This window comes from Carassius gibelio, chromosome B5, assembly GCF_023724105.1.
Source record: "Carassius gibelio isolate Cgi1373 ecotype wild population from Czech Republic chromosome B5, carGib1.2-hapl.c, whole genome shotgun sequence".
NCBI lineage: Eukaryota > Metazoa > Chordata > Actinopteri > Cypriniformes > Cyprinidae > Carassius > Carassius gibelio.
The window spans coordinates 18,896,210-18,922,230 of record NC_068400.1 but is presented as its reverse complement, the minus strand read 5'-3'; the positions used below and the strand labels follow the sequence as shown (position 1 = coordinate 18,922,230).

At 37.1% G+C, this 26,021-nt stretch overlaps 4 protein-coding genes across 8 annotated transcripts in view; 3 read left to right on the top strand and 1 right to left on the bottom strand.

Annotated features, from left to right (window-relative positions):
• The first annotated feature begins 145 nt into the window (after nt 1–145).
• abhd10a (abhydrolase domain containing 10, depalmitoylase a) lies at nt 146–6,319 on the top strand. Of its 2 annotated transcripts, none has more exons than XM_052557925.1 (5): nt 146–311; nt 967–1,150; nt 2,416–2,527; nt 2,910–3,047; nt 3,635–6,319. In XM_052557925.1, exons 1-5 carry the CDS (start codon nt 227–229, stop codon nt 3,974–3,976), a joined length of 861 nt encoding a protein of 286 aa, XP_052413885.1. In that variant the 5' UTR covers nt 146–226; the 3' UTR covers nt 3,977–6,319. The 2 variants fall into 2 exon arrangements, with proteins under 2 accessions (XP_052413885.1, XP_052413886.1); XM_052557926.1 differs by lacking the exon at nt 146–311 and adding an exon at nt 395–664.
• Nucleotides 6,320–7,266: 947 nt separating this feature from the next.
• On the top strand, nt 7,267–8,635 carry LOC127958170 (uncharacterized protein C3orf85-like). The gene is made up of 4 exons (XM_052556974.1): nt 7,267–7,303; nt 7,438–7,562; nt 8,200–8,285; nt 8,362–8,635. Exons 1-4 carry the CDS (start codon nt 7,267–7,269, stop codon nt 8,435–8,437), a joined length of 324 nt encoding a protein of 107 aa, XP_052412934.1. The 3' UTR covers nt 8,438–8,635.
• A 760-nt stretch (nt 8,636–9,395) lies between these two features.
• LOC127958890 (transgelin-3-like) lies at nt 9,396–22,289 on the top strand. Of its 2 annotated transcripts, none has more exons than XM_052557935.1 (5): nt 9,396–9,584; nt 10,075–10,280; nt 11,309–11,483; nt 14,857–14,959; nt 20,052–22,289. In XM_052557935.1, exons 2-5 carry the CDS (start codon nt 10,101–10,103, stop codon nt 20,233–20,235), a joined length of 642 nt encoding a protein of 213 aa, XP_052413895.1. In that variant the 5' UTR covers nt 9,396–9,584; nt 10,075–10,100; the 3' UTR covers nt 20,236–22,289. The 2 variants fall into 2 exon arrangements, with proteins under 2 accessions (XP_052413895.1, XP_052413894.1); XM_052557934.1 differs by having other exon boundaries at nt 9,398–9,584; nt 10,050–10,280; nt 20,052–22,185.
• Nucleotides 18,662–26,021, bottom strand: part of zgc:152816 (uncharacterized protein LOC777712 homolog) — a 37,803-nt gene continuing 30,443 nt past the window's right edge. For 2 of the 3 annotated variants that reach the window (XM_052557898.1, XM_052557897.1), the window contains one exon: nt 21,942–22,368. In XM_052557898.1, coding sequence (XP_052413858.1) covers nt 22,318–22,368 — 51 coding nt within the window. In that variant the 3' untranslated portion in view covers nt 21,942–22,317. Of the gene's footprint in view, nt 18,835–21,941; nt 22,369–26,021 lie in introns of those variants that run through there. The other variant, XM_052557899.1, reaches the window with a different exon arrangement.

The following is a 26,021-nucleotide window of genomic DNA, read 5'->3' as shown; positions in this document are numbered from 1 at the left end:
GGCAACATTACAGAGACCCGATTCCACATTTACACACAGAGAGAGGGAGAAATGTTCAAATAGTAAGAAGAAAACAGCGAATCTATCTATTTAGCTGTCTGTGCTCGCTGTGGCTCTCCGCGGCAGCAGGCGGCAGTGATGTGCAGTCAGGCTCTGATTGCTTCAGGACACTATTCGGACTGTATTCTTGTGTCAACCTCTGTGTCTCCGCAGAAAGCGGGGCAGCATGGCGTTAACTGTGCTCAGAAATTACTCAAAGGTTCTTAAAATAAACGTCCGGAAATTCACTGCTCTCCAGCACGTTTCAGCGGGTAAGCAGAGCTCTTGCAAAACGTGATTATGCAAGAACTTCGATGTGTTGCGACCAGGGGGCGTTATAAATGTGGAGGTGTGGCTAGCTTGTTTAGTATCTTGGATCAAAATGGATAACGTTACGTGTTTTTGTAGTAGTTTCAGTTTTCCCGTTGCACTGTAAATGCTCAGATTATATCATTGTGGTGTATTAGTGTAACTCGCCGTTTTCGATTTAGTGATTTATTTCTGAACTAAAGTGGAGCTAGCAAGGCAGAAGATTGTAAACCTGCTCTGGACATGGCTGAGACAACAGAGGGGAAATCATTTGTTTTTGATGTCCTGTCTAAGCGCCACCAACGACAATTATCAAGTTAAATCTTATTTTTCTATTACTAGTGCTTTTAAGGAAGAAATAGTATACTGTACAAATCAATGCAAGAGAACAGATCAATCGTATAGACATCTGTTTTGTCGAGCATTACAATATAAGATACTTTGTTTCAAATCTTTGTTAAAAATGCTTCTTCAGTAAATGTAGAATTCAGTAGAATATAAAATATATATACAGAATATTACTCTCATATTGCCTTGCATGTACTGTTAAAATGACAACCACTCAATCTCAAGAAACACCTTAAAAAGAGAAACCATGAATGTATTGCTGTGTTTTAGGTGTTCGACACAAGAGCACAATTCAGTATGCTACACGGCCTGATTTACCAAAGCTGGCCTACAGGAAGCTGAAAGGGAAGAGTCCTGGAGTGGTTTTCTTGCCTGGTTTTGCCTCTGTCATGGGTGGACAGAAAGCAGAAGCATTAGAAGAGTTCTGCAAGTCTTTAGGTCACTCATACCTCAGGTAATTATCAAGTACTTTTAAAAATTAAAAAAACAAGAGTTTTTGAGTATTTACAAAATTAAGGGAGGATTTTGTTATATTAAAAATAATTATATATTATAATATATTAAAATATTCTTATATATAATAATAATAATATTATAATTATTATTATTTTTATTTTTTTTGTCGTTTATTCATAACATGATATAGTGGAGTAACCGTACCAAGGCATATATTTTGCTGAATATTCTCACAGTTGCAAATGTTACATTGACTTTAGTTTAATAAACAAGTATTTAAGTAGTCAAGTATAGTTAGGATTAGTTCACCCAAATAGCAAAATTATCTCATTAATGACTCACCCTCATGTTGTTCCAAACCCGTAAGACCTCCGTTTATCTTTGGAACACAGTTTAAGGTATTTTAGATTTAGTCCGAGAGCTCTCAGTCCCTCCATTGAAGCTGTGTGAACAGTATATTGTCCATGTCTAGAAAGGTAAGAAAAACATCATCAAAGTAGTCTATATGACATCAGAGGGTCAGTTAGAATTTCTTGAAGCATCGAAAATTTTGGTCCAAAAAATAGCAAAAACTACGACTTTATTCAGCATTGTCTTCTCTTCCATGTCTGTTGTGAGAGAGAGTTCAAAACAAAGCAGTTTGTGATATCCGGGTCATAAAATGATTCATTCGATGTAACCGGATCTTTTTGAACCAGTTCACCGAACTTTTTTTTTAAACGGTTCGCATCTCCAAATACGCATTTATCCGCGAGTGACTGCGAGTGTAAAAACAGTAACACTGACTGAACTGCTGTGAGGAGAGAACTGAAGAACTGAAGCCAAGCCAGATAACGAACAACAGACTGACTCGTTCTCGAGTCAAGAACCGTAACTGTCAGACGCATCCGATTCGAGAACCGAAGAGCTGATGATACTGTTTATGTGTGATTCAGCGTGAAGCAGACAGACACACAGAGCGTCTGAACTGAACTGGTTCTTTTGGTGATTGATTCTGAACTGATTCTGTGCTAATGTTATGAGCATGGGTAAACCGAAGGCTTGAATCAAGGGCAATCATCGCCAATGACGTCATTATGTCGAGCGCAAAGGACCGGTGAACCGTTTTCTTCAACCGGTTTATTGAATCGAACTGTCCGAAAGAAGTACTGGTTATCCGAAAACCGATGCAACCTGTTCTTGACTCGAGAACGACTGTATAATAGTTAGTGTCTTCTTGACATTTTAACTCTCTTGCTGTTGTGATAAATGTACTTTCTCTAGGTTTGACTATTCTGGCTGTGGGTCATCTGAAGGGGATATGGGTAACTACAACATTGGTGCCTGGAAGAAAGATGTCCTGTATGTACTGGATGAACTGGTAGAGGGACCACAGGTGAGTGGATTAACAGCATGACAACACTGGATAGTCTGGACAAATAGAAGTTTACTTTCAATTGAAAAACATCATTTGATCTAATATTGTTTTACACAAATATCCCTTTGATTAACTGAATACAAATTAATCAAATTATGTACATAACCAAAGAAAAATCAGCTCTAGCCTAGACTTGTTTTGCCATGAGATGATGTCTACAGGAAGCAGTCAGATTCCATGTTTATTTTGTCTTTAAAAACACCCCAACTGTTCCTAGCACAGGACTGATATGACCAGTATCCCATGTTCATATTGCTGTTCTCCACTATGGAAAGGTTCTGATTTGTGTTTGTTAAAATACCTTTTTTGACTTAAATTGCATTTTTCTTTCATGTTCAAGATTCTGGTGGGCTCCAGCATGGGTGGGTGGCTGATGTTGCTAGCTGCTCTTGCACGGCCAGAGAAGACAGCTGCTTTAGTGGGCATCTCAACTGCTGCAGATCACTTCGTCACTGCCTTCAACTCCCTACCAATAGAGGTACCAAAATCTTCAATATCCTTTTAAATATTAAATTGAAAGAGGACATTTTGGACATGCAAGGAACATTCATATTTATGCAATGAACAATTAATTACCTGGCAGGCATAGATTGCATATATATATATATATATATATATATATATATATATATATATATATATATATATATATATATATATATATATATATATATATATATATATATATATATATATATATATATATATATATATATATATATAATTTTTTTTTTTTTTTTTTTTTTTATTTTTTTTTACTACCAATGAGTCTTATAAAAGACAAATCAACCAAATTGAAACCCAAATTATCCAAATGTACACAGACTATCTAACATTACTTGTGAGCAAAAAATTAATAAACTGTCAACTTAATACAAAGTAATCATATTTTTTGATTATATTTAGAACACCGGCAATAAAGACCAGTTATCTAAATTTGGAAACAACACCTTATTTTATGCCTTACAAGGGTATGGAAGAGTTTTAAAACAGACTTGCCATGTATAAATAATTCTGGCATGTCATATAACTCCATATATCCAAAACTTCTTTCCCTTTCATTAGACAAAGAAGGAGATTGAGGAACAGGGCTTTTGGAAATTCCCAACCAAGCACAATGAAGAGGGTTTCTACACACTTAGCGTGGACTTTCTGAAGGAAGCGGAGAACCACTGCATACTCCAGAGCCCCATCCCTGTTTCCTGCCCTGTTCGTCTGATTCATGGGCTCAAGGACTCTGACGTTCCCTGGCACGTCTCTATGCAGGTCGCAGAGCGAGTACTCAGCAATGACGTAGATGTCATTATACGCAAACATGGGCAACATCGCATGTCAGCGAAAGATGATATTAAGCTCATGGTGTACACTATTGATGATCTTATCGATAAATTGACCACACTGGGGTGAGAATGGGTGTGAGGACAGTATGGACTAGTTGGGATGGGGAAAGCAGTGTGTACAGCTTTCAGGTTTGGAGGTTAGGCTTTTAAAGTGAAAGAAGCCAAATGAATTGAATGAGAATCACCAAAAATTTCTAATTTCTTTCCAGAGACGTATGACTGACTTCCATGGAACACCATACAATGACCAGATCCTGGCATACGCAAAAAAAGTCATCATGACTTGTGTGCTTTATTCCTTCTATAGTGACCTGAAACCATATGATAGCTTTGTAAAAGGGACAGGCCAAAATCTAAAAGAATAGTTCATCCAAAAATTTTAATTTGCGGAGAATTCAGGACAGCCAAAATGTACAAGAGATTGGTTCTTCATCTGAACGGTTTTGGAGAATTCACATCACTTGCTAACTAATGGATCTTCTGCAGTGAATGGGTGCTGTCAGAATGAGTCCAAACAGCTGATAAAAACACAATAATCCACAAATAAACTACACCACTCCAGTTCATCAATGAACATCTTGTGAAGCAAAAATCTGTTAAAATAAGTTTTTTTTTTTATTATTCATATTATTGCTTTTTCACTGAAAATAGTACAGAACATTTCTTAATAAATATCCATCGCTTTTGATATGAAAGGATAACAGAATGGACTTTTTCAATTGGACGTATTTTGGGATGAAAGTTGAAATGCTTTTACGATTGTTCTATTTATTTTGGCTTCACAAGATGTTAACTGATGGATTGGATTCATTGTGATGTGATTATTGTTATTATTGTGATTGTGAGGGGGCTCTCATTTTGTCGGCAACCATTCACTGCAGATATAATTTTCCTAATCTGTTCTGATGAGGACTGTTCTGTTCTGATATAGACTCATCTATATATCTTGGATGCCCTGAGGGCAAGTAAATATTCACCAAATGTCAATATTTTAGTGAACTATTCATTTAAATTGTGATTCGCTGCAGTAGCTTTCAAATATAATGAAATGCATTATGCCAAGTTTAAATAGATAAGCATTCCTGAGATTTAAGAGCCATGACAAAGCAAAAATTTCAGTGATTAATTGCTTCAGTAACACTTTACAATAAGGTTTAATTTGTTAACATTATTCAATGCATTATCTAACAATGAGTAATATATATTTTTACAGAATTTATTAACCTTGGTTAATTGTAAAATAATATAGATTAATAAATGTAGAAGTATTGTTTATTATTCATGCCAACTAATGAAACTTTACTGTAAAGTGTTAACATGAGTTCAGTTCCATCACAAACCAAAATGCTAAAACATTGTAACCATAGTACTGAGAACTCCACATCTAACTTTTTTTTTTACTCCTGTTTCCCGTTACATCTTAATGTGATCATAATTGTAATGCTGTGTCACGTAGGGCCTTGAAAAAAAAATTATAAGGAGTTCCAACGTTGAGTTGGTTAAGGTTTGGTGGTTGTTCTGAAATGGACAGTAGCCATTGTTTTTCAGTGTCTTTGTCTTGCATTTTATGAAAGCTTGTCTCGTTTATCACTACCAGAGGGATACACTTCTGAAGAAAGTAGTTAGAAAGCTGTATATGCTAATGACAATGCAGTTTTTATTGTGAGCTGCTTAATCAGATTATGAGCAATCTTGGACAAAGAAAATGTTTTATATTTGACCATAGAAGGAAGGCTGTGGCTAGAAAATGCTGTTAATATAAGAAGGGATTTGGCTAATGGTACAGAGAATATTTAAGCATTTTGAATCACTTTGTGCACAAATGATGAAATATTTACAGGTAGAAAACTTTTGTGTCATATACTACAAGATACAGGTTGGATTGGTGAACCACACAGTATTGTTATATAAAGCCATTTATGTGGAATGCTAAGAGGGGCTTTATTTTACTGGTAATTCATTGTGTTGTTGTTTTTGTTTTCTTCCTTTGACTTCTTTGTTTCAGCACCTGTTTTTTCTTCATGCACTGGTGCAAGGATGCAGCCAGAACAGTAATAGAGAAGACAGTGTCTACCTTTCAAGAAGTTTTATTTTTATTTTTTTTGGCCAACTGTAATTTATGTGCTAGTCTGACGATGATTCCTCTGGTTACAGACGTTGTGTGTTCTTTTTACTTTCATTTTTGGAGCACAAATTTTCCCAGAGTTGGATAACCCACAAGTATTATCACTTTTCTCTGTCAGCATCTTATCTCATTCATTTCTAAGCCTTTCCAATTTCTGTTAGCTCATGTTAAACATTTCAAAATGTTATAAAACGTCAAATGTATCACGTCGTGTTTTCAAATATGTATAAATCTGTGTCATGTATAAAAATAAGTCTTTTTTTATTATTAAAGTAAAAGTCTGCAGCTTGGCATTTGATTTTCCATTTTGAGTTTGCAACTGCACAGTGTTTCTTTAAAAGCTTCCTGGCACCTATGTCTTTTGGGAGTACTTTATCTACCAGACAAAGGTTTGGATTAATTATTACAATTTTTATATTGTGACATCACAATTTAAACAGAACTGTTTTCTATTTTAGTATATTAGTTTATTAAAACTGAACTGAATTTTCGGGATCATTACTCCAGTGTAATCCATCATTATTCCAAATAAATTCTTAGCATCACAGGAATAAATTACATTTTATTTATGGCCTGTAGTGTATATTCGTGCAAAACTGATATATTTACTTTAAGATATGTGAAAGCTGAAGCTGTTCTAGTTGAATAGTTCATATCCGTGGTCACATATCCCCCAGAGTTGTGTGTTCAGATCTGTTCTGAAAGAGTGCTCTATTCGCTCTCACACCACAGCTCCAAATTCTACACACTGCCTCTCGTGATCATTTGCAGACTTCAGCCTCCTACAGCGCAGGTAAAACTCTGAACACTGCAATATTCAAAACTACAGTTTCAGCAGATCTTTTTCAGAAACTGATAGCATAGGTCAATTCAGGTTGCTTTTATGCAGAATGTGACTTTACTGCTGTCGGCACATAATTAATCTAGTCTTTTTTTGTGTGCCTTTTTTTTTCTTTCATGAACTTGTGACTTGCAATAGTTGTGGTCAGTGTAATGTTGGTTTCTTAAGTGTGTTCTTGAGAGCCAGCTCTCCAAATTACTTTTAAATGCATATTTTGAGGTTTACATTTGTTTGAACTTTAGTGATATGACTATAATAATAATATGCTTATGATTACTATTAGTGTACTTTTTCATATGGAGCAGATACTTCTCACCATTTTAAAATGTGTATTGATAATGTGTGTGAATTTTATTTATGCAGAGACCTTGCTTGTGCAAAAATGAAAAGCATGAGGCATATAGTGATTCTGATGACTCTCATAAGCGGTGAGTAAATCAGTGCAATTTAATTGTGCTTGTATACAGCAAAGAACATTTGAAAGACCATCATTGTGTGTATGTAAATGAGAATTGCATTTGACTAAATTTGTTGACAAATGAATAATCAAGATTTCTCATAGGTGCGTTCACTGCTCCATTTGTGAAGGGGGAGCAGGCCAAGAAAATTTTACGTCTAAAGAGGCAGTCTGGATACTGGGACCCCAATTATGCACAGAACCAATGGGGTTATACCTTACAGGAGCAGGTGAACACTAGCCTTGGACTTAATGGTTTGCATTGATCAGCTGATTATAGTGACTTTATGATGTGATGAGTGAAATTAACCTTAAATCATATTTGCAATCTCTAAAAGCTGTAGCACTATCTGCATTACCCCAAGGTTTTTCTATAGCCTAGTAAAAATGTTCTATTTGTTCTCTTCAGAGGTTCTAAACATGAAATATCATTTTCTAGATTTAGATTAATTCTGGATGTTTGAATTAAGATGTTGATTTATACAGTTATTTAATTAGCCTACTTAAAGAAATAGTTCATCAATTAAATTAAAATGTGTTGAAAATGCACTCATCCTCAGACCATTCAAGATGTAGATGAGTTTGTTTGTTCATTTGGACAGCACCTATTGGTGAGCAAGTGATGTGATGCTAAATGAAGGAACAAACTCTTCTACATCTTGGATGTCTTGAGGTTGAGAACGTTTACATTTTTGAGGGAATTGTTCCTTCAAGACCTAATCATTCATTTTGAATAGCCTATATTTACAATAGTAAAAGGAATGGAAAACTAATTTTAAAAAAGATATAGTCCAACACATAAAAGAATGAATATATTCATTCAAAGTAAGTAATTAGTATTACAGCATCATGTTGTCTTTGCGGCAGGCAAATGAATACTGGACTGATTTGAGAACAAATGCTCAGTATTACATGGACATGGGAAACCTGGTGTTTGACCGTTCTCTGGCTGAGTGGGTATCCTAAATAATTTCAATTACAATATTGAGAGCAATTCAAAGGAAATAAATGTCTTCTTTCTCTCCATAGTGAGACCAATAGGCTCTACATGGACATGCTGAGGGATGTAAGAGCACAGCTGGATGCACACACAGGCCAACAGTGATTGATATGGACAAAAACTGATTAAGTCAATGGCGAGTGCTGAGACAGCTTTGCTGATCTCATGGTTGTGAGCAGAGCAGCTGCCAGTTTTTGCTGCTGAGGTCTCTAAGAGATTTCAATTAGTCTGCAGCAATGCTTTTCAGCATAGTATAAAATGCTTCTAAATAAAATGAAGTAATCCATCATCAATGTATTAATTATTAAATAGGTTATGTATCAGATAAAGAAAAGTGTTTGGCAAAACAAAGTCTTAGTACAAAGTTTCTTTAAAAAAAATGTCAATACATTTTTGCTACAAATCAAACTAAATAAATATTTTTTAAAGGCAATTTGAACATTTATTTATTTACATTTTCATTTTTTGTTGGATTCAGTTTTAAGTGGCACTGAACAGCCTTCCATAGATTACACGACATGTTAATCATGGCACATTATTTTAAACTATTTTGTAGTGACTGACAGTTAACTGTAAAAAAAAAAAGTTATTATAAAAATAAACTGTAGAAATTGATGTCAGCAACTAAAATACGCATTCCTTCCCTCTTTACATATAGCCTGTTTATTTTATTATAGGTTTATGGTAGCCTATTATGTTTTATATTCCAATTTCCTGTTTGTATGTTCTTTTGTATGTAGGCTATAACATAATTAATTATAAATAACTGTACATTTACACCTTTGTTGCATTTATCAAAATCGCATTATAAATAGCCTATCACTGTGAAGATCAGCATTTGAGGAATGTAAAGATCACGCCAATTAACACGAGACCATATTATTGCATCATCCCCGACTGTATTATGATACCTTGTTCTTAATCATGACCTGTTTTTCTAAGTACGCACACTGATGTTTTCATGCACACAATTCTGCCATACTTCCGAACGGATTTCAATGCCTTTTTGGCTTAACGCGCTTGCTACTGCAACACGTCACGCCAATAATGCGCGCAACCTTCCCTGTTACGTAACCCTTAATGTAGAGCTCCATCAGCGAGGATGATGCGTTATGCTCTGCTTGGGCTGTTTCCACGTAATGACGGATGCTGAGCTGCGTCCCACCCCCCTGCCCCATACGAATGGTCCTTCATGGTGCCAACAGACGGACATTACACGGCCGAGGAAAACAACAAACAGCCTCCATCACAAGTGAGTTGATGCATAATATCTCACTACACTGTGGGTAAATAAGGGCATATTACACAATCGGGTGTAAACAAAGCGATGTAGTTGCCTGTTTTAATTTTGAACTAGAGTCCGTGGGACACAAGCTGGCATTTATGTCAGTTTGCTGTTAATAATCGTGACCAAATGGAAACGCTGGTCTATTTAATCAATATCATCGTATTGCTGTTGCATGTCTAGAAGGGACTCGTTTGGAGGACAAATAGCCGGTCAGTTTTTGAATGGATAAACAAATTAAATCTATCAATCGTTGACATACAATATTAAGTTCCAGTTAGAATCCAGAACAGGAATAAATCATTGGCGATTTTGACGAACTCTCCTGTCAGTATGATTCACAGCTTAAGCTGTAGCCAATCTGTTTTAGTAGGCGTATAGTAATTTAAAATAAGAAATAAAAGCCATGTTATGTGTGTTTCCACCCTATAGGGGTTGAGATTTTTTACCATTGTAGGTTGGTGTTAATGTCTGAGTGCCACCATGGCAAACAGGGGACCAAGCTATGGGCTCAGCCGTGAGGTCCAAGAGAAGATTGAACAGAAGTATGATGCAGAGTTGGAGGCTCGGCTTGTGGGATGGATCATGGCCCAGTGTGGTGACGACCTGGAACGACCTGAGCCTGGCAAACAGAACTTCCAGAAATGGCTCATGAGTGGAACAGTAGGTGTTGAATAAGGAATATGAGGAAGGAAGGGAGGTGTTTAAGAGTTCATTTAAAATCGTAATATTAATGTCAACAACTAATTTTTAACATGGGGAACCTAAAATTATTTGGTAAACCTTTCCCTATATCTTACACATCTGAGAGCTGGAATCATAATTTGGAATGATAATCACATTGCGGAACAATTAAATTATTATGTCACATGATTATAATACTGTACAATGAAAAGGAATTGTGGATGTGTGAATGTTGAGAAACAATTTTCACTCAGTATTTTACAGTATTTTACATTTAATTACAAAAATACAGCAATTCAGAACAAATTCGAAGTAGAAGAGCCAAAACAGTATTTTCTTGTAAAATATACTTAAGTAAAAATATTCAGGGCATTTTGTACCATATTGTTAATTGTTACTGTGCACTAAAAGCATTAACTTTGCTGATGATGGGATAGAACACTTTTTTTTGAATATGTAATAATACAGTGTAAACGTATTAGGACATCGTCTTCTTGAGAACACACACCTCCCTACTGTTGGTTTCTCATGCAAGCATTAAGCTTCTAACAAAATTTGTTATCATACTATTTAACTTCAATTTGTATATATATATATATATATATATATATATATATATATATATATATAATCCTGGCCATGTTTTTGTGTTTTTGAAATACATTTTGGGTAATATTAGCTGAACAATTATGCATGGATACACACTTCACAGATGCACCAGAAATAGAGCACCATCTAATCATGCTTGGAAAACTACTACTATGATTTGTGAAGAACTAATTGCAGTCTTCCTCCCGCTATTTAAGACCCATAAAATGCAAAAAAAAAAAAAAAAAACTGAGATCGCGTGATTTTACAGAACACCTTTCTAAGTATAAGACACAGACAGATTTTTGTCTCTTATTGTTTTAGTAATCAATAGGATGACATAGTATTATTAAGAATCTGGCAGAACTTATATTTCTCCTTTCACACTTCGCTCTTCCTGTCTCTTAACCCCTTCACAGATTCTCTGCCGGCTCATTAACAGTCTGTACCCCAGTGGTGAGGAACCAATTAAGAAAATTACAGAAACTAGTATGGTCTTTAAGCAAATGGAAAAGATTTCTCAGTTCCTGCAAGCTGCTGAAGATTATGGTGTTAACAGAGGAGACATATTCCAAACTGTTGATCTTTGGGAAGGTAATGTGCATGAACACACACAAACAGAATGGACTGAATTTGAACTAAATGCAAGGGAAGTTTATTACTCAAAAACCAAGTTGACACTTTTAACTATGTTTAACAAAGTTGACTCTTTTAACTATCTTTAGACCGTTTTGCTTTGATGAGACACTAAAATTGCTGCTTTATATGAATGAAGAGTTCCACCAAATATGTTCATTGAAGTAATTTATATTAGAAAAAATTGAGGATTTAAAATGCTTCCTTGAGGAACACCACACGTAATTGGTAACAAGCTAGACAACATACATTTAACATATACTCTCTGACTTCTATTTTCAAGATAAGATTGTACCCACCTAATAGTCTCTTCATTTTATAGTAGTCTATAGTAGTTTTATATATAGTTAATATATAGTAAAATTTAATAATCTACAGTAACAAAGGGCTTCCGAGATCTAACATAACTGTTCTGCATAATTTACCACTATCAATTATTTTTTTTATCCCCTCAGTTATACTGTATATAACATACATGAAGTCTAAAACATGACTAAAGATCATGCTAAATGTTGTTTCTATTTTATTCAGTCTGGTCATTCATTTTCATTATCTCTGACAACACGCATTGAACAGAAATGGGACAAATATTAACAATATCCACCTTACTGCCCTTTATATATACTCTGGCACTATTTAACTCATTAGGGATTTTGTCTATAGATATAAATGATGTCTACCGTATTTTCTGGACTATAAGTCAGACTTCTTTTCATAGTTTGGCTGGTCCTGCGACTAATAGTCAGGTGCGACTTATTTATCAAAATTAATTTGACATGAACCAAGAGAAATGAACCAAGAGAAAACATTACCGTCTACAGCCGCGAGAGGGCTCTCTATGCTGCTCAGTGCTCCTGTAGCCTAACCCTGAAAACATAGAGCGCCCTCTCGCGGCTGTAGAGGGTAATGTTTTCTCTTGTTTCTAAATAAATGTGACTTATAGTACTGTGCGACTTATATGTTTTTTTCCTCGGCATGACGTATTTTTGGACTGATGCGACTTATACTGTACTTAGGTGCAACGGTATTTTATGTAGCACGCATTGCTTTTAATCAAATATCTATAATTTCAAAATCATAAGGTTGCATTACAAATTATCCATATCCATCAGTTTGACTGAATGAGATGTAAATTTTCCTTCATGATTTATTTTTATGTCAAAAATCCTCATTAGGGTGATTAGGGTTGGAGCAAAACTCTGTAGGAAAGTGGTCCTCAAGGGCCAGAGTTGAGAACATCTAGGTTTACTAGCATGTAACACTCATTCTCTGAATGAACAGAGATGTTACATTAGAAGAGACTGTAGAGTGGAGTCTTGCCATAGAGCCCAGTCACCTTCGAGTGGTAACAGAATGAGCCAATGGTATGCGGAGTACCTTGGTCTGTGGAATTTGCATCCCAAGCTCCGCCCCGCTGTGTGGGTATATAACGAGCAGCATGAGCAACTCACATTCAAGCCTTCGCTGAGGAGCCCAGCCATGTGACCCAGCCATTCAGCAGAACAGCAATTGTGGAAAAGGGATGCAATGTCTCCTTTTCCTCCTAAAGGGAACGAGGGTTACATACGTAACCTAGATGTTCCTTTTCAGACACGTTCGACATTATGTCAGAAGAGACTGACGAATGGGGTCCCTTCCAAAACACCACAATGGCTGTCTTCCAGTAACCTGTGTAAGTGATAGCAGCCTGTCATGAGGCCAGCACAAGCGAAGGGCTATACCTAACACAGAATGCACTGGGTAGCATATTTCAGCTGGAAGTATGCTAATAGACTGCCTGCTCATAGGAAGTCTTACAAAGGACAAATCAACCAGCTATAAATATGAATCTCTGAGGTACTCAGACCACAATGTGGAAATGTTTCAACGTCAGAAATGGCAAGGGTGGCTTGCCAAGGGAAAGACACATGCTGCCGAGAGAGAATTACTGTGGAAATATACACGTGGGACTGCCCATGAGGGGAATCACAACAGATGGAAACACCTAGTCCAACACAGGGACTGACCGTCAGGGCATGCACGCAAGTGCTGGCCATGCGCCAGCGCCCAGGAGGAAGCCAAACTCCTAATTGAGAGAGCCCTCTCCTAGGGGGCATGGCAGGTCTTGAGATTGATAAGCCAAGATAATAGCATCCACTATTCAGTGGGATAACCTCTGCTTGGAGACAACCTTTCCCTTCTGCTGGCCTCCGTAACAGACAAAGATATGGTCTGAGGTCCTGAAGCACTGAGTTCTGTCTATGTAAGTGCGGAGCGCACGTTCTGGACAGAGTAGCACCAGGACTGGGTCTGCCTCCTCCAGGGGAAGTGCTTGCAAGTTCACCATCTGATTTCTAAAAGGAGTGGTGGGAACTTTGGGCACGTATCCAGGCCGAAGTCTCAAGATGACTTGAGAGTTGGTCGGCCCAAATTCCAGGCATGCTTTGTCAACTGAAAATGCCTGCAAGTCCCGACCCTCTTAACCAAAGCCAAAGCCGTCAGGAGTACAGTATTTAAAGATAAGAATTTCAGCTCCATTGACAGTAAGGGTTCGAAAGGAGCTCTCTGGAGTGTGGTCAAAACAACTGCGAGATCCCAAGTGGGAACTTGGTGAAGGTGAGGACTCAAGCCTACCTTGTGATGCGACAATCGACATTTGGTCATCCTCCAGAGCTCCGAATGAGATGCTGAGATCCTGGTGAGAGGACCCAGCAGACCACCGGGAACTCCATAGGCTGAGGCGTTTGTGAAGTGGGTAATGCCCTAAGAGGCTGTCTCGTCGAAGAAGTCCACACCATAACCCTCAGATCACCCAGGCCACCAGCAAAAGTAGCCTTCTTATGGAAAAAGGAACTAGATTGGGGTGTGGCAGAGGGTACTCTATACCATTTAAGGTAATCGGGTCTTGATCTTATCACTGAGATTGTCATGTCCCCACAATGAGAACATGAACCATCCACGAACGCAGCCTCAGCATGCTGAAAGCCCAGATATGTGACACAGCAATCGTGGCCATCACGAGGACCCATATATCGACTGCACAAAGACTGCAAAGATGTGCTCAGCTTGAATGCGAGTTGTTTTTGCTGCTTCTTATATACCCACACAGCGGGACAGAGCAAGGTACTAAGCATACCATTGGCTTGTTCTGTTACCACTCGAAGGTGATTGGGTTCTTGGGAAAGACTCCATTCATCAGTCTCTTCTGATGTAATGTCGAACATGACCAACAGAAAGGGAACTCCTGATTGAACTATTGTCATTACATGGTGTATATAGGACTGTACAAGATGCCTTTGGCAAGCACTGTCACAGGTATCATGTTCATGAGGCTTTTCACTCTGTTTTAAAGGAAAGGACATGGCTGCAGTCCAGAGGACACTGATGGCTCTGGGAAGTGAAGCTCTGACAAAGGATGATGGACATTACCATGGAGACAAAGACTGGTTTCATAGGTGAGCTGGACAAAGAAGGGTGTCACCCATTAGCACTATGACTGAGAACCCACAGATCTTATCTATTTCAGCCCGTGCAGAATTAACAACAGTGCATATACTAGTAGAATCTAAATTAAGATTCAACAGATTCATCAGCCAATCAAATTGTTTTATTTGTACCTGGTGGATACAGTCTTTGCAGAGGCTATTGAACTGGCTTTAAGTTGGTCACACATTAATTGATGTAGGCAATTAAATTAAATAGTCTTGTGACAGATCCATAGTCAAGTCAAGTCACCTTTATTTATATAGCGGTTCTCCTCTGACCAGACGAAACCAGTAGTTAAATTCCAGGCTGCAGCAAAGTCAGATTGTGCAGAAGAATCATCTGTTTCCTGTGGTCTTGTCGTGGTGGTCGTCTGAGACAAGGTCTTTACAGGGGATCTGTATCTGGGGCTCTAGTTGTCCTGGTCTCCGCTGTCTTACAGGGCTGTTGAGGTCCTTTCTAGGTGCTGATCCACCATCTGGTCTGGATACAGACTGAATCTGGTTGCTACGGTGACCTCAGAATAAGAGAGAAACAGACAAATATTAGCGTAGATGCCATTCTTCTAATGATGTAGCAAGTACATAGGGTGTTATGGGAAGTGTTTCCGGTTTACCTAATTAATGCAGCCTAAAAATCCTTTAACAGATTTGGATATTAAAAGCATATTAGTATGTTTTGTGTAAGCCAGGTTAAAGAGATGGGTCTTTAATCTAGATTTAAACTGCAAGAGTGTGTCTGCCTCCCGAACAATGTTAGGTAGGTTATTCTAGAGTTTAGGTGCCAAATAGGAAAAGGATCTGCCGCCCGCAGTTGATTTTGATATTCTAGGTATTATCAAATTGCCTGAGTTTTGAGAACGTAGCATACGTAGAGGATTATAATGTAAAAGGAGCTCATTCAAATACTGAGGTGCAAAACCATTGAGGGCTTTATAAGTAATAAGCAATATTTTAAAATCTATACGATGTTTGATAGGGAGCCAGTGCAGTGTTGACAGGACCGGGCTAATATGGTCATACTTCCTGGTTCTATTAAGAACTCTTGTTGCTGCATTTTGGACTAGCTGTAGTTTGTTTACTAAGCGTGCAAAACAACCACCCAATAAAGCATTACAATAATCTAACCTTGAGATCATAAATGCATGAATTAACATTTCTGCATTTGACATTGAGAGCATAGGCCGTAATTTAGATATATTTTTGAGATGGAAACATGCAGTTTTACAAATGCTAGAAACGTGGCTTTCTAAGGAAAGATTGTGATCAAATAGTACACCTAGGTTCCTAACTGATGACGAAGAATTGACAGAGCAACCATCAAGTCTTAGACAGTGTTCTTGATTATTACAAGCAGAGTTTTTAGGTCCTATAATTAACACCTCTGTTTTTTCAGAATTTAGCAGTAAGAAATTACTCGTCATCCAGTTTTTTATATCGACTATGCATTCCATTAGTTTTTCAAATTGGTGTGTTTCACCAAGCCGCGAAGAAAATAGAGCTGAGTATCATCAGCATAACAGTGAAAGCTAACACCATGTTTCCTGATGATTTCTCCCAAGGGTAACATACAAAGCGTGAAGAGTAGCGGCCCTAGTACTGAGCCTTGAGTTACTCCATACTGCATTTGTGATCTATACATCTTCATTCACTACTACGAACTGATGGAGGTCAAATAAATGGTCAAATTACTTTCCTGCCAAGCAATACGAAATACCTCTAGTTTTGTTTTCCTCCAGCTGCGCTAAATTTTTCGGGCTGCCCTCTTTAGGGTGCGAGTATGCTTATTATACCATGGTGTCAAACTGTTTTCCTTAACCTTCCTTAAGCTTAAAGGAGCAACTTTATTTAAAGTGCTAGAAAAGAGAGAGTCCATAGTTTCTGTTACATCATCAAGTTGTTCTGAGGTTTTGGATACATTTGGAAGATAACTTAAAAAGCAGTCTTTTGTGGTAGAAGTGATGGTTCTTCCATACGTGTAACAAGAAGAAGAATTTCCAATTTTGGCTATATGAAGTTTGCACAGAACTAAATAATGATCTGAGATATCATCACTTGGCTGAATAATTTCAACACTATCAACATCAATTCCATGTGACAGTATTAAATCTAGAGTATGATTTTGACAATGAGTAGGTCCTGAAATGTGTTGTCCAACACCAATAGATTTCAGAATGTCTATAAATGCTGATCCCAATGCATCTTTTTCTTTATCGACATGGATATTAAAATAACCAATTATTAAAACTTTATCTGCAGCCAGAACTAATTCGGATGTAAAATCACCAAACTCTTTAATAAAGTCTGTATGGTGCCCTGGTGGCCTGTATTCAGTAGCCAGTACAAACATAACAGGGGATTTATCATTAACATTTGCTTCTCTGGATAATGTTATATGTAGCACCAATACTTCAAACGAGTTATACTTGAAGCCTGCCCTCTGAGAAATCTTGAAAACGTTGTTATAAATTGAAGCAACTCCTCCCCCTTTGCCTTTTAGACGCGGCTCATGTTTATAACAATAATCTTGGGGGGTGGACTCATTTAAAATAAAGTAATCATCAGGTTTTAGCCAGGTTTCTGTCAAACAGAGTACATCTATATTATGATCAGTGATCATATTATTTACAAAAAGTGTTTTCATAGAAAGGGATCTGATATTCAATAAGCCAAGCTTTATCATTTGTTTATCCATATTGTATCTGTTTTTTCATTTGTTGAACCTCAATTAAATTGTTAATCTTAACTTGGTTTGGACGTTTTTTGTATTTTCTAGTTCAGGGAACAGACACAGTCTCTATAGTGTGATATCTAGGTGAAAGAGTATAGAAAAAGATGTGCTGAGAATTAGCTGACCTCTGTGATGTGAGGCAGCTACAGTAGCAGATGGTCTGTTTAGCCAGTCTGTGTGCTTCCTGACCTGGGCCCCAGTTAGTAAAGTATAAACTCTAAGACTATTTGCCATATTTCTAGAGAGAAGAGTGGCGCCACCCCAGGAGGGATGAAGACCATCTCTTTTCAACAGGTCAGGTCTGCCCCAAAAGCTCGTCCAATTGTCTATGAAACCTATGTTATTCTGTGAGCACCACTTAGACATCCAGCCATTGAGCGATGACAATCTGCTATGCATCTCATCACCACGGTAAGCAGGGAGGGGACCAGAGCATATTACAGTGTCTGACATCGTGCTTGCAAGATCACACACCTCTTTAATGTTATTTTTAGTGATCTCCTTCTGGCGAAGTCGAACATCATTAGCGCCCGCATGAATAACAATCTTACTGTATTTACGTTTAGCATTAGCCAGCACTTTTAAATTTGCCAAAATGTCAGGCGCTCTGGCTCCTGGTAAACATTTGACTATGGTGGCTGGTGTCTTTATATTCAAGTTCCGTACAATAGAATCACCAATAACTAGAGCCCCTTCACCAGGTTTCTCAGTGGGTGCATCACTGAGTGGGGAGAACCTGTTTAATGGTCTGATCGGAACAGAAGAGCAGTGTAGACTACCCTGCCTCACCGTCACCCAGTTGCCCTGCTGCAGGGGCTCTGTTTCCGGATCCGAACAATGTACAGGAATCCCTGAGCTAGACGCATCCAAAGCCGTATTTAGTGCCCTAACATTCTTACTGTCCTCAATTAAAGGATGTGTGTCTCTAATTCTGAAATCTTCTCTGTCGGCCTAACTATTTCCCTGCATTTATCACATGTGAATCCCTCATCTGCGACAGAGATGGATAAACTGTACATGTGGCAAGAGGTGCAAATAACAATAGCAGGAGAAGCCATTACTCACCGTGCTTGATGAAATATTCTTACTGCGGTTGTTTGATGAACTTGTGGGAAAACTGGAGCGAGAGAGAGGAAAGGAGAAAAGAAAACAGTGATAGGTTCGAATGAAAACGCTTATGATAAGCTAACGAGTGCTAAAGCTTTGCAGGTGTACTGCACTCACGGATATAAAATAAAAGTGAACGATCAAAGTTAATCTGATAAGATTGATCGATAATATCAGAAATATGGTGTGAATTAAGTTATATTTTATCACTTCAAAAAACAGAGAGTGATAGTAAGATAAAGATTCTAAAGAAAAAATAAAATAAAACCAGCTACAAGGAGCTATGATTAGCTACAGAAGGCCAGCAGGAAGTAGAGAAAACACTGTCCAACAGCGACACCAACAGCCAAGGAGTAAAACTGACACTGGAGGTTTCAAGGTCTGCATTAGCATTGTGGGCAGCAAAACAATAGTGTAGATGGGTAGTATAGTGTAGTGTGACCCACTCAAGCTCCAGCTCAAGGTCCGCATTATTATGAGATGAAAAGTCGTATGACATAAAGAGATATATTTTAACTTTTTATGTCATGATTTCAACTTTTTGTCATAATTGACTTTTTATTTTATTTTTTATTTTGTCCATTTTGACTTTATTTCACGACTTTTTAATGTCATGTTATAATATTGACATTATGTGTAATGATTTATTTGTATCACATAATAAAAAAAGAATTAATTAGAAAAGAAATAATAATAATAAAAATAGCATATACCATTTTCATGTCTTGATCATCAGATTTCTTTAGACTGCAAAGACAACCAGTGGCACTGCATTGGATTAACTTAAAAACAAAAATCAGTGATGGAAAATATTTCATTTATACTTGAAATTCAGTGTTTTAACACAGCTTTTGTACGTTGTGGACTGGCATGTGTTCACATAGAGCACAAGCCAGTAGTCTTGTTATAGTGTGCAAGTGTCCCAATCACGACATTACATGGCAAATGAGCATGTATGAATAATAATTAGTTTTGAGGTTAATAGCTTTGCATCTTTGAAATAAATTCTGAACATTCTGTTGAGTTACCAGAGGTAAAATAATCTATTTTTTTAATTTTCAAGACCAGAGAAAATCCACGAAAATGTATTTGATGTTGTCAACAACTTGGACCAGACTTTATTCCAACAGTCAGAAGTCTGGATGTACGGGACTAAATCTAATACAGCTGCTCCATTTAATGCAAGCACACACTTACTGCATTTTAATGTTTTTAATTATGTTTTAGGAAAGCCAAGGTCCACAAGAGGGAGTTTTCTGAGGAGCAGCTGCGTCAAGGTCGCAGTCTTATTGGCATGCAAATGGGAAGCAGTCGTGGAGCATCTCAATCTGGCATGGTAGGGTACGGCACCCCACGGCAAATCATGCGGTATGACTCTCCTCGACATAACGGACAACAGAGTAATCCCTAAACACCATATAGTTTAATATTTAAAAAATGTACTGGAGCCCAAAGCCAAATCTAGAGCTCCAGTTGTAGGAGGAATGTGTACGTTTGTGTATGTATATAGATAAACTGTGGACTGTTGCTGCTTACACCAGTCCTTGAATTACACACATCAGAATGTTGTCCCTTCATCCACAATGCACCTGTGCCGGCTGTTATTGTCTCTCAGGCAAGCTCCAGATCAAGGCCAAAATGTGCAAAATAAATAATTTAAATTGAATATAATATCAAAAGGCTCAACTCTTAAAGTCTCTTGTAATGTACATCTCTGTAAACATGTAGCCCTTTAAAAATGGTAAGCTGACAATCTGGTACTTGAATGTCTAGCGTTCATTTATAATTATGCATTAAGCTCATGATTTTACCTGAAGCTACATAAAAGTCAATTTAAGGAATTGTGTCCTGTGAAATTAAACCCACAATATCGGCATTGCAAGCCCATACTCTACCAGTTGGGCTGAATGAGTTGTGCATGCTGTGCAATAGGTACATTCTGAAGAAAAGTCTATTTTACTTAAAGTTATATGTAACCAATCAGTGTGTCAATATATACAAAATAAACAGTGCTTAAAATATAAATGTATTTGATTAAAATGATACTGTGCTCAGTTGCTACCAAATGTACATTATTGTTTATGTGTATACTAACTATAAAGGTTCATGCACCTGCTAGCAGAATGCGCCAAACTAATCGACTCAGGTCATTCAGTGTCTTCAAAAAATTTAATTGTTGTGCAGAAATTTCTGGTGTCACCGCAAGTAAATCTAATACGAAAGAATGTGGTATTTATTTAAAAGTAATTTTAAATGTAGCTATTTTCAACTTTTGTTAATTGTATGCATTAACATGCATGTAAAGTAAATATGTTTCTGATGCTAAGACTGCATTGCAGATTGTGAAGTTTGACGTCTATACACAGTACCTTTGACAATCAAAATACTTTCCAGTTATGACTGAAATGTTTGGCTGTTTAGTTCCGTGTTTCTAGTTTTTATTTTTGTGGTTTGATTTTAAATCAATTTATTATTAGAACATTTAAATTAACCATCATTATTGTTTTTGTGCTGTTTTCTAAATGTCTTGGTTTAGTTTTAATTTATTGGAATGTAGATACATTTGTTGTTGTTTTTATGCAAAATTGTTTGACTATTGTAAAAGTGAGGACTAGATATAAGTCTCAGTTGTGTGCACAAATGTCTATAATTTCGATAATTGTTGCAAATATATCTTGCTATTCACTGGAAGTTGTTTATGTGTTTGTGAAAGGTAAACTCTTGACCAGACCATTGTTTGTTTAAATTGGAACATTAGTTAATATATTTACACAAATGTGCCTCTACTTATACAAATCATTCCACGTTCATTTAATTCTGACCTTCACAGACACAAGCTGCAAGGTAGAGTGTATTGGTTTGTGGTAAGATACATTTGTAATGTCTGCTGACCTGATGGAATATTGTACACTCATTCATATAGCAATTTCTTTACAAATAGTTTTATTCTGTGAGGTTTAAGCATTTTAGATTTCAGTGTTGTGTCAAAGTAAATCTGCACTCTCACACACAGTGTATTTCATTACCGGTCATGAACACTGAAGAGGCATGCATAACTAATGGTACCCTGCTCTTATCAAGGTAGAAATGGAGAAGATTTCATATTATGCATACAGGTGACAGTAAACAAACATGAGTTTATTTCAAAGCTTAATGTAACATTCTCGTTTAGCTGATATACACGTTCGTTCTGCTAATTGTTGAACATCCAAACCATCACAATGGCTACACAATTTTGTCCACAAAATCTGCCTTACACACACACACACACACACACACACACACACACACACACACACACACACACACACACACACACGCACACACACACACACACACACACACACACACACTCACTCACTCACTCACTCTTGTAACATGGTGAAAAACAAAACATTTGAACAGAAAGAATATGGAAATTAACTGGAATGAAAACAAATAAAAAACAATGGCTCAAAAGTACAAGGCCTTTGTCTTCTTTGTGTTTTTTCACTCAGCCATCTTGGTGTCCATCTGCCTCTTCCACAACTTCAGCATGTTTAAGCTAAAAAAAACAAAACAATATGTAAGTTCATCCACATAACCAGGACAAGAGGCATAGGAAACATGTCATTTCATTGGCTGGGAGATTAGATGCCAGCTTGTGCCATGCAGTTTTATCGATGGCACATCACATGGCACTTATCTGTACTAGTCATAATTTTGTCCTACATATTATTTAAAATAAATTTAAAAAAGCACTATTAAAAGGATAGTTCACCCAAAAATGAACTCGTCCTCAGGCCATGCAAGATGTAGGTGACTGTGTATGGTCAAAAAACCATATACAGGCAACACAAGATTAATTGCCGTGGCTCCTGATAATATATTGAGTTCTTATGAAATGAAATGATCAGTCTGTACAATAAACTTCAAGTAATTTACAACATTATTATCTTTAATCCAGAGCCTCAGTAAAATGGGGAAGTTAACTTTTTCGCAAGCTGGTTCAATTAACTGATTCACCAGTTCATGCAAGCAAGCAATGACTACATATATATGCAGTTATATTAATAAAGCACCCAATAATGATGCAAAATGTGCTTGTGTTTATAATGTTGTAAATAATGTCTCTTGCACAGACCGATCGTTTTGCTGCATAAAGGGCTTTTCACACTGAAAGTGAAAATTCGGCTTGAAGACACTTTTGAATCTAAACAATAGATCCCTATGGGGCTATTCACACCAGGCACAAGCATTTGCGGTGTAAAAAAGTGAGGATTTTAATTTTTTTTTCCTGCTATGTGCCGTTTTTTCCCCCATTGCTCCACAATGAAATGATCCGTACAGTCAGATTTGAGCTTAGATCACGTTCCCAGAGCAGCTGCTGTTGCACAAAAGGGTGAAAGTGGTGGCGCCGTTTCGAAAAAAAACAGTGTATATACAGTATTGTTCAAAATAATAGCAGTACAATGTGACTAACCAGAATAATCAAGGTTTTTCGTATATTTTTTTATTGCTACGTGGCAAACAAGTTACCAGTAGGTTCAGTAGATTCTCAGAAAACAAATGAGACCCAGCATTCATGATATGCACGCTCTTAAGGATGTGCAATTGGGCAATTAGTTGAATTAGTTGAAAGGGGTGTGTTCAAAAAAATAGCAGTGTGGCATTCAATCACTGAGGTCATCAATTTTGTGAAGAAACAGGTGTGAATCAGGTGGCCCCTATTTAAGGATGAAGCCAACACTTGTTGAACATGCATTTGAAAGCTGAGGAAAATGGGTCGTTCAAGACATTGTTCAGAAGAACAGCGTACTTTGATTAAAAAGTTGATTAGAGAGGGGAAAACCTATAAAGAGGTGCAAAAAATGATAGGCTGTTCAGCTAAAATGATCTCCAATGCCTTAAAATGGAGAGCAAAACCAGAGAGACGTGGAAGAAAATGGAAGACAACCATCAAAATGGATAGAAGAATAACCAGAATGGCAAAGGCTCAGCCAATGATCACCTCCAGGATGATCAAAGACAGTCTGGAGTTACCTGTAAGTACTGTGACAGTTAGAAGACGTCTGTGTGAAGCTAATCTATTTTCAAGAATCCCCCGCAAAGTCCCTCTGTTAAAAAAAAGGCATGTGCAGAAGAGGTTACAATTTGCCAAAAAACACATCAACTGGCCTAAAGAGAAATGGAGGAACATTTTGTGGACTGATGAGAGTAAAATTGCTCTTTTTGGGTCCAAGGGCCACAGGCAGTTTGTGAGACGACCCCCAAACTCTGAATTCAAGCCACAGTACACAGTGAAGACAGTGAAGCATGGAGGTGCAAGCATCATGATATGGGCATGTTTCTCCTACTATGGTGTTGGGCCTATTTATCGCATACCAGGGATCATGGATCAGTTTGCATATGTTAAAATACTTGAAAAGGTCATGTTGCCCTATGCTGAAGAGGACATGCCCTTGAAATGGTTGTTTCAACAAGACAATGACCCAAAACACACTAGTAAACGGGCAAAGTCTTGGTTCCAAACCAACAAAATTAATGTTATGGAGTGGCCATCCCAATCTCCAGACCTTAATCCAATTGAGAACTTGTGGGGTGATATCAAAAATGCTGTTTCTGAAGCAAAACCAAGAAATGTGAATGAATTGAGGAATGTTGTTAAAGAATCATGGAGTGGAATAACAGCTGAGAGGTGCCACAAGTTGGTTGACTCCATGCCACACAGATGTCAAGCAGTTTTAAAAAACTGTGGTCATACAACTAAATATTAGTTTAGTGATTCACAGGATTGCTAAATCCCAGAAAAAAAAAATGTTTGTACAAAATAGTTTTGAGTTTGTACAGTCAAAGGTAGACACTGCTATTTTTTTGAACACACCCCTTTCAACTAATTGCCCAATTGCACAGCCTTAAGAGCGTGCATATCATGAATGCTGGGTCTTGTTTGTTTTCTGACAATCTACTGAACCTACTGGTAACTTGTTTGCCACGTAGCAATAAAAAATATACTAAAAACCTTGATTATTCTGGTTAGTCACATTGTACTGCTATTATTTTGAACAATACTGTATAAAAAACAACAACAACAAAAAAAAAAAATCGTATTCCAAAAGAGAAGAGATTGGATGCCGAGTTCCTGTTATCTTTGTTATCTGAGAAAAGATTTATTCTCTCAAATTCTTAATATCATTTCTAAATTCTCCATGGCATTATGTGATCTGGAGTGTCCGGTTGTCTTTCACATATATGAGTGTTATGAATTCTGCATTAAACTTACAATGTAGCCAATCACAGACCTATCAGGCCAATTAGAGGGGTTTTATTTAGTCAAAATTCACTCACCCCTGAAAACTGTTTTAAGCAGCAGTTTTTCAAGTTCATGAATAATCTCATAACAGTGCAGATGCGATTTAAACAATGGAACCTTATGAGACTGCCATAAACTAAGATGATTGAAAGCTTTTTAGTGATTATAAACGGAGCGAGCTTTGCTAGAAAGGCTATAATAAATTTAGAATTTTATGAAACTTGTCTTTCAGACAAATACACAATGCAAAGCTCCGGGGAATGGTGTCCTCTAGTGATGCTCTAGTGATGGTATCCTCTAGTAACCCGCGGATCGGGTCGGGGTGGGTAAAGAAATTGGCACTTTATTAGTGGGACGGGTTGGGGCGGGTCACTAAAAACCATTGTTTTTTTTTAAATTCATTTATGTTGCGTGGAATTTAGTGATGGAAATGTTTATTTCATTGATTCATTGATTTTCAGTTCTTTCACCAAAATAATTCTGATTCGTTCACTGATTCATTCAGTACACTGATTCAGCAGGTGTCGAAAAAGAGTGTCTTATGTGTTATGTCTTAAGTCGACAAATGTATTTACTTGTGACAAAAACTGATTTGGCTTTATTAAAGTGTGTGCATGATCACATTAAATAAATAGTCTAAATAAGTTGTTCAGATGAACAAAGCACAAGGTTTTCTTGCATAATTAAACATTTTAATTATTCAGACAATTCATATATAATATATTCACATTAATAAATAAACATGGAATTATGTTCTGTATGCTAAATATGAAAACAAATGTTTGTGCACCCATAACTGCGCTTTGTATCTGCTGATTGCTGATCGAGATTTACATTCTTGGCCCACTGACCCTGTATACTCTCATTCATTTTATTCATGAACGAGCTATGTATCAGTTCATTCA

Bases quoted from the DNA above. Each gene is read 5' to 3' on its own strand.
- abhd10a (XM_052557925.1), top strand. From the start codon at position 227: ATGGCGTTAACTGTGCTCAGAAATTACTCAAAGGTTCTTAAAATAAAC. The intron at 312-966 runs GTAAGCAGAGCT...GCTGTGTTTTAG, and splicing joins TCTCCAGCACGTTTCAGCGG to GTGTTCGACACAAGAGCACA. The intron at 1,151-2,415 runs GTAATTATCAAG...TACTTTCTCTAG, and splicing joins TTAGGTCACTCATACCTCAG to GTTTGACTATTCTGGCTGTG.
- LOC127958170 (XM_052556974.1), top strand. From the start codon at position 7,267: ATGAGGCATATAGTGATTCTGATGACTCTCATAAGCG. The intron at 7,563-8,199 runs GTGAACACTAGC...TCTTTGCGGCAG, and splicing joins GTTATACCTTACAGGAGCAG to GCAAATGAATACTGGACTGA. The intron at 8,286-8,361 runs GTGGGTATCCTA...TTCTCTCCATAG, and splicing joins TTTGACCGTTCTCTGGCTGA to TGAGACCAATAGGCTCTACA.
- LOC127958890 (XM_052557935.1), top strand. From the start codon at position 10,101: ATGGCAAACAGGGGACCAAGCTATGGGCTCAGCCGTGAGGTCCAAGAG. The intron at 11,484-14,856 runs GTAATGTGCATG...TCTGTTTTAAAG, and splicing joins AACTGTTGATCTTTGGGAAG to GAAAGGACATGGCTGCAGTC. The intron at 14,960-20,051 runs GTGAGCTGGACA...ATTATGTTTTAG, and splicing joins GACAAAGACTGGTTTCATAG to GAAAGCCAAGGTCCACAAGA.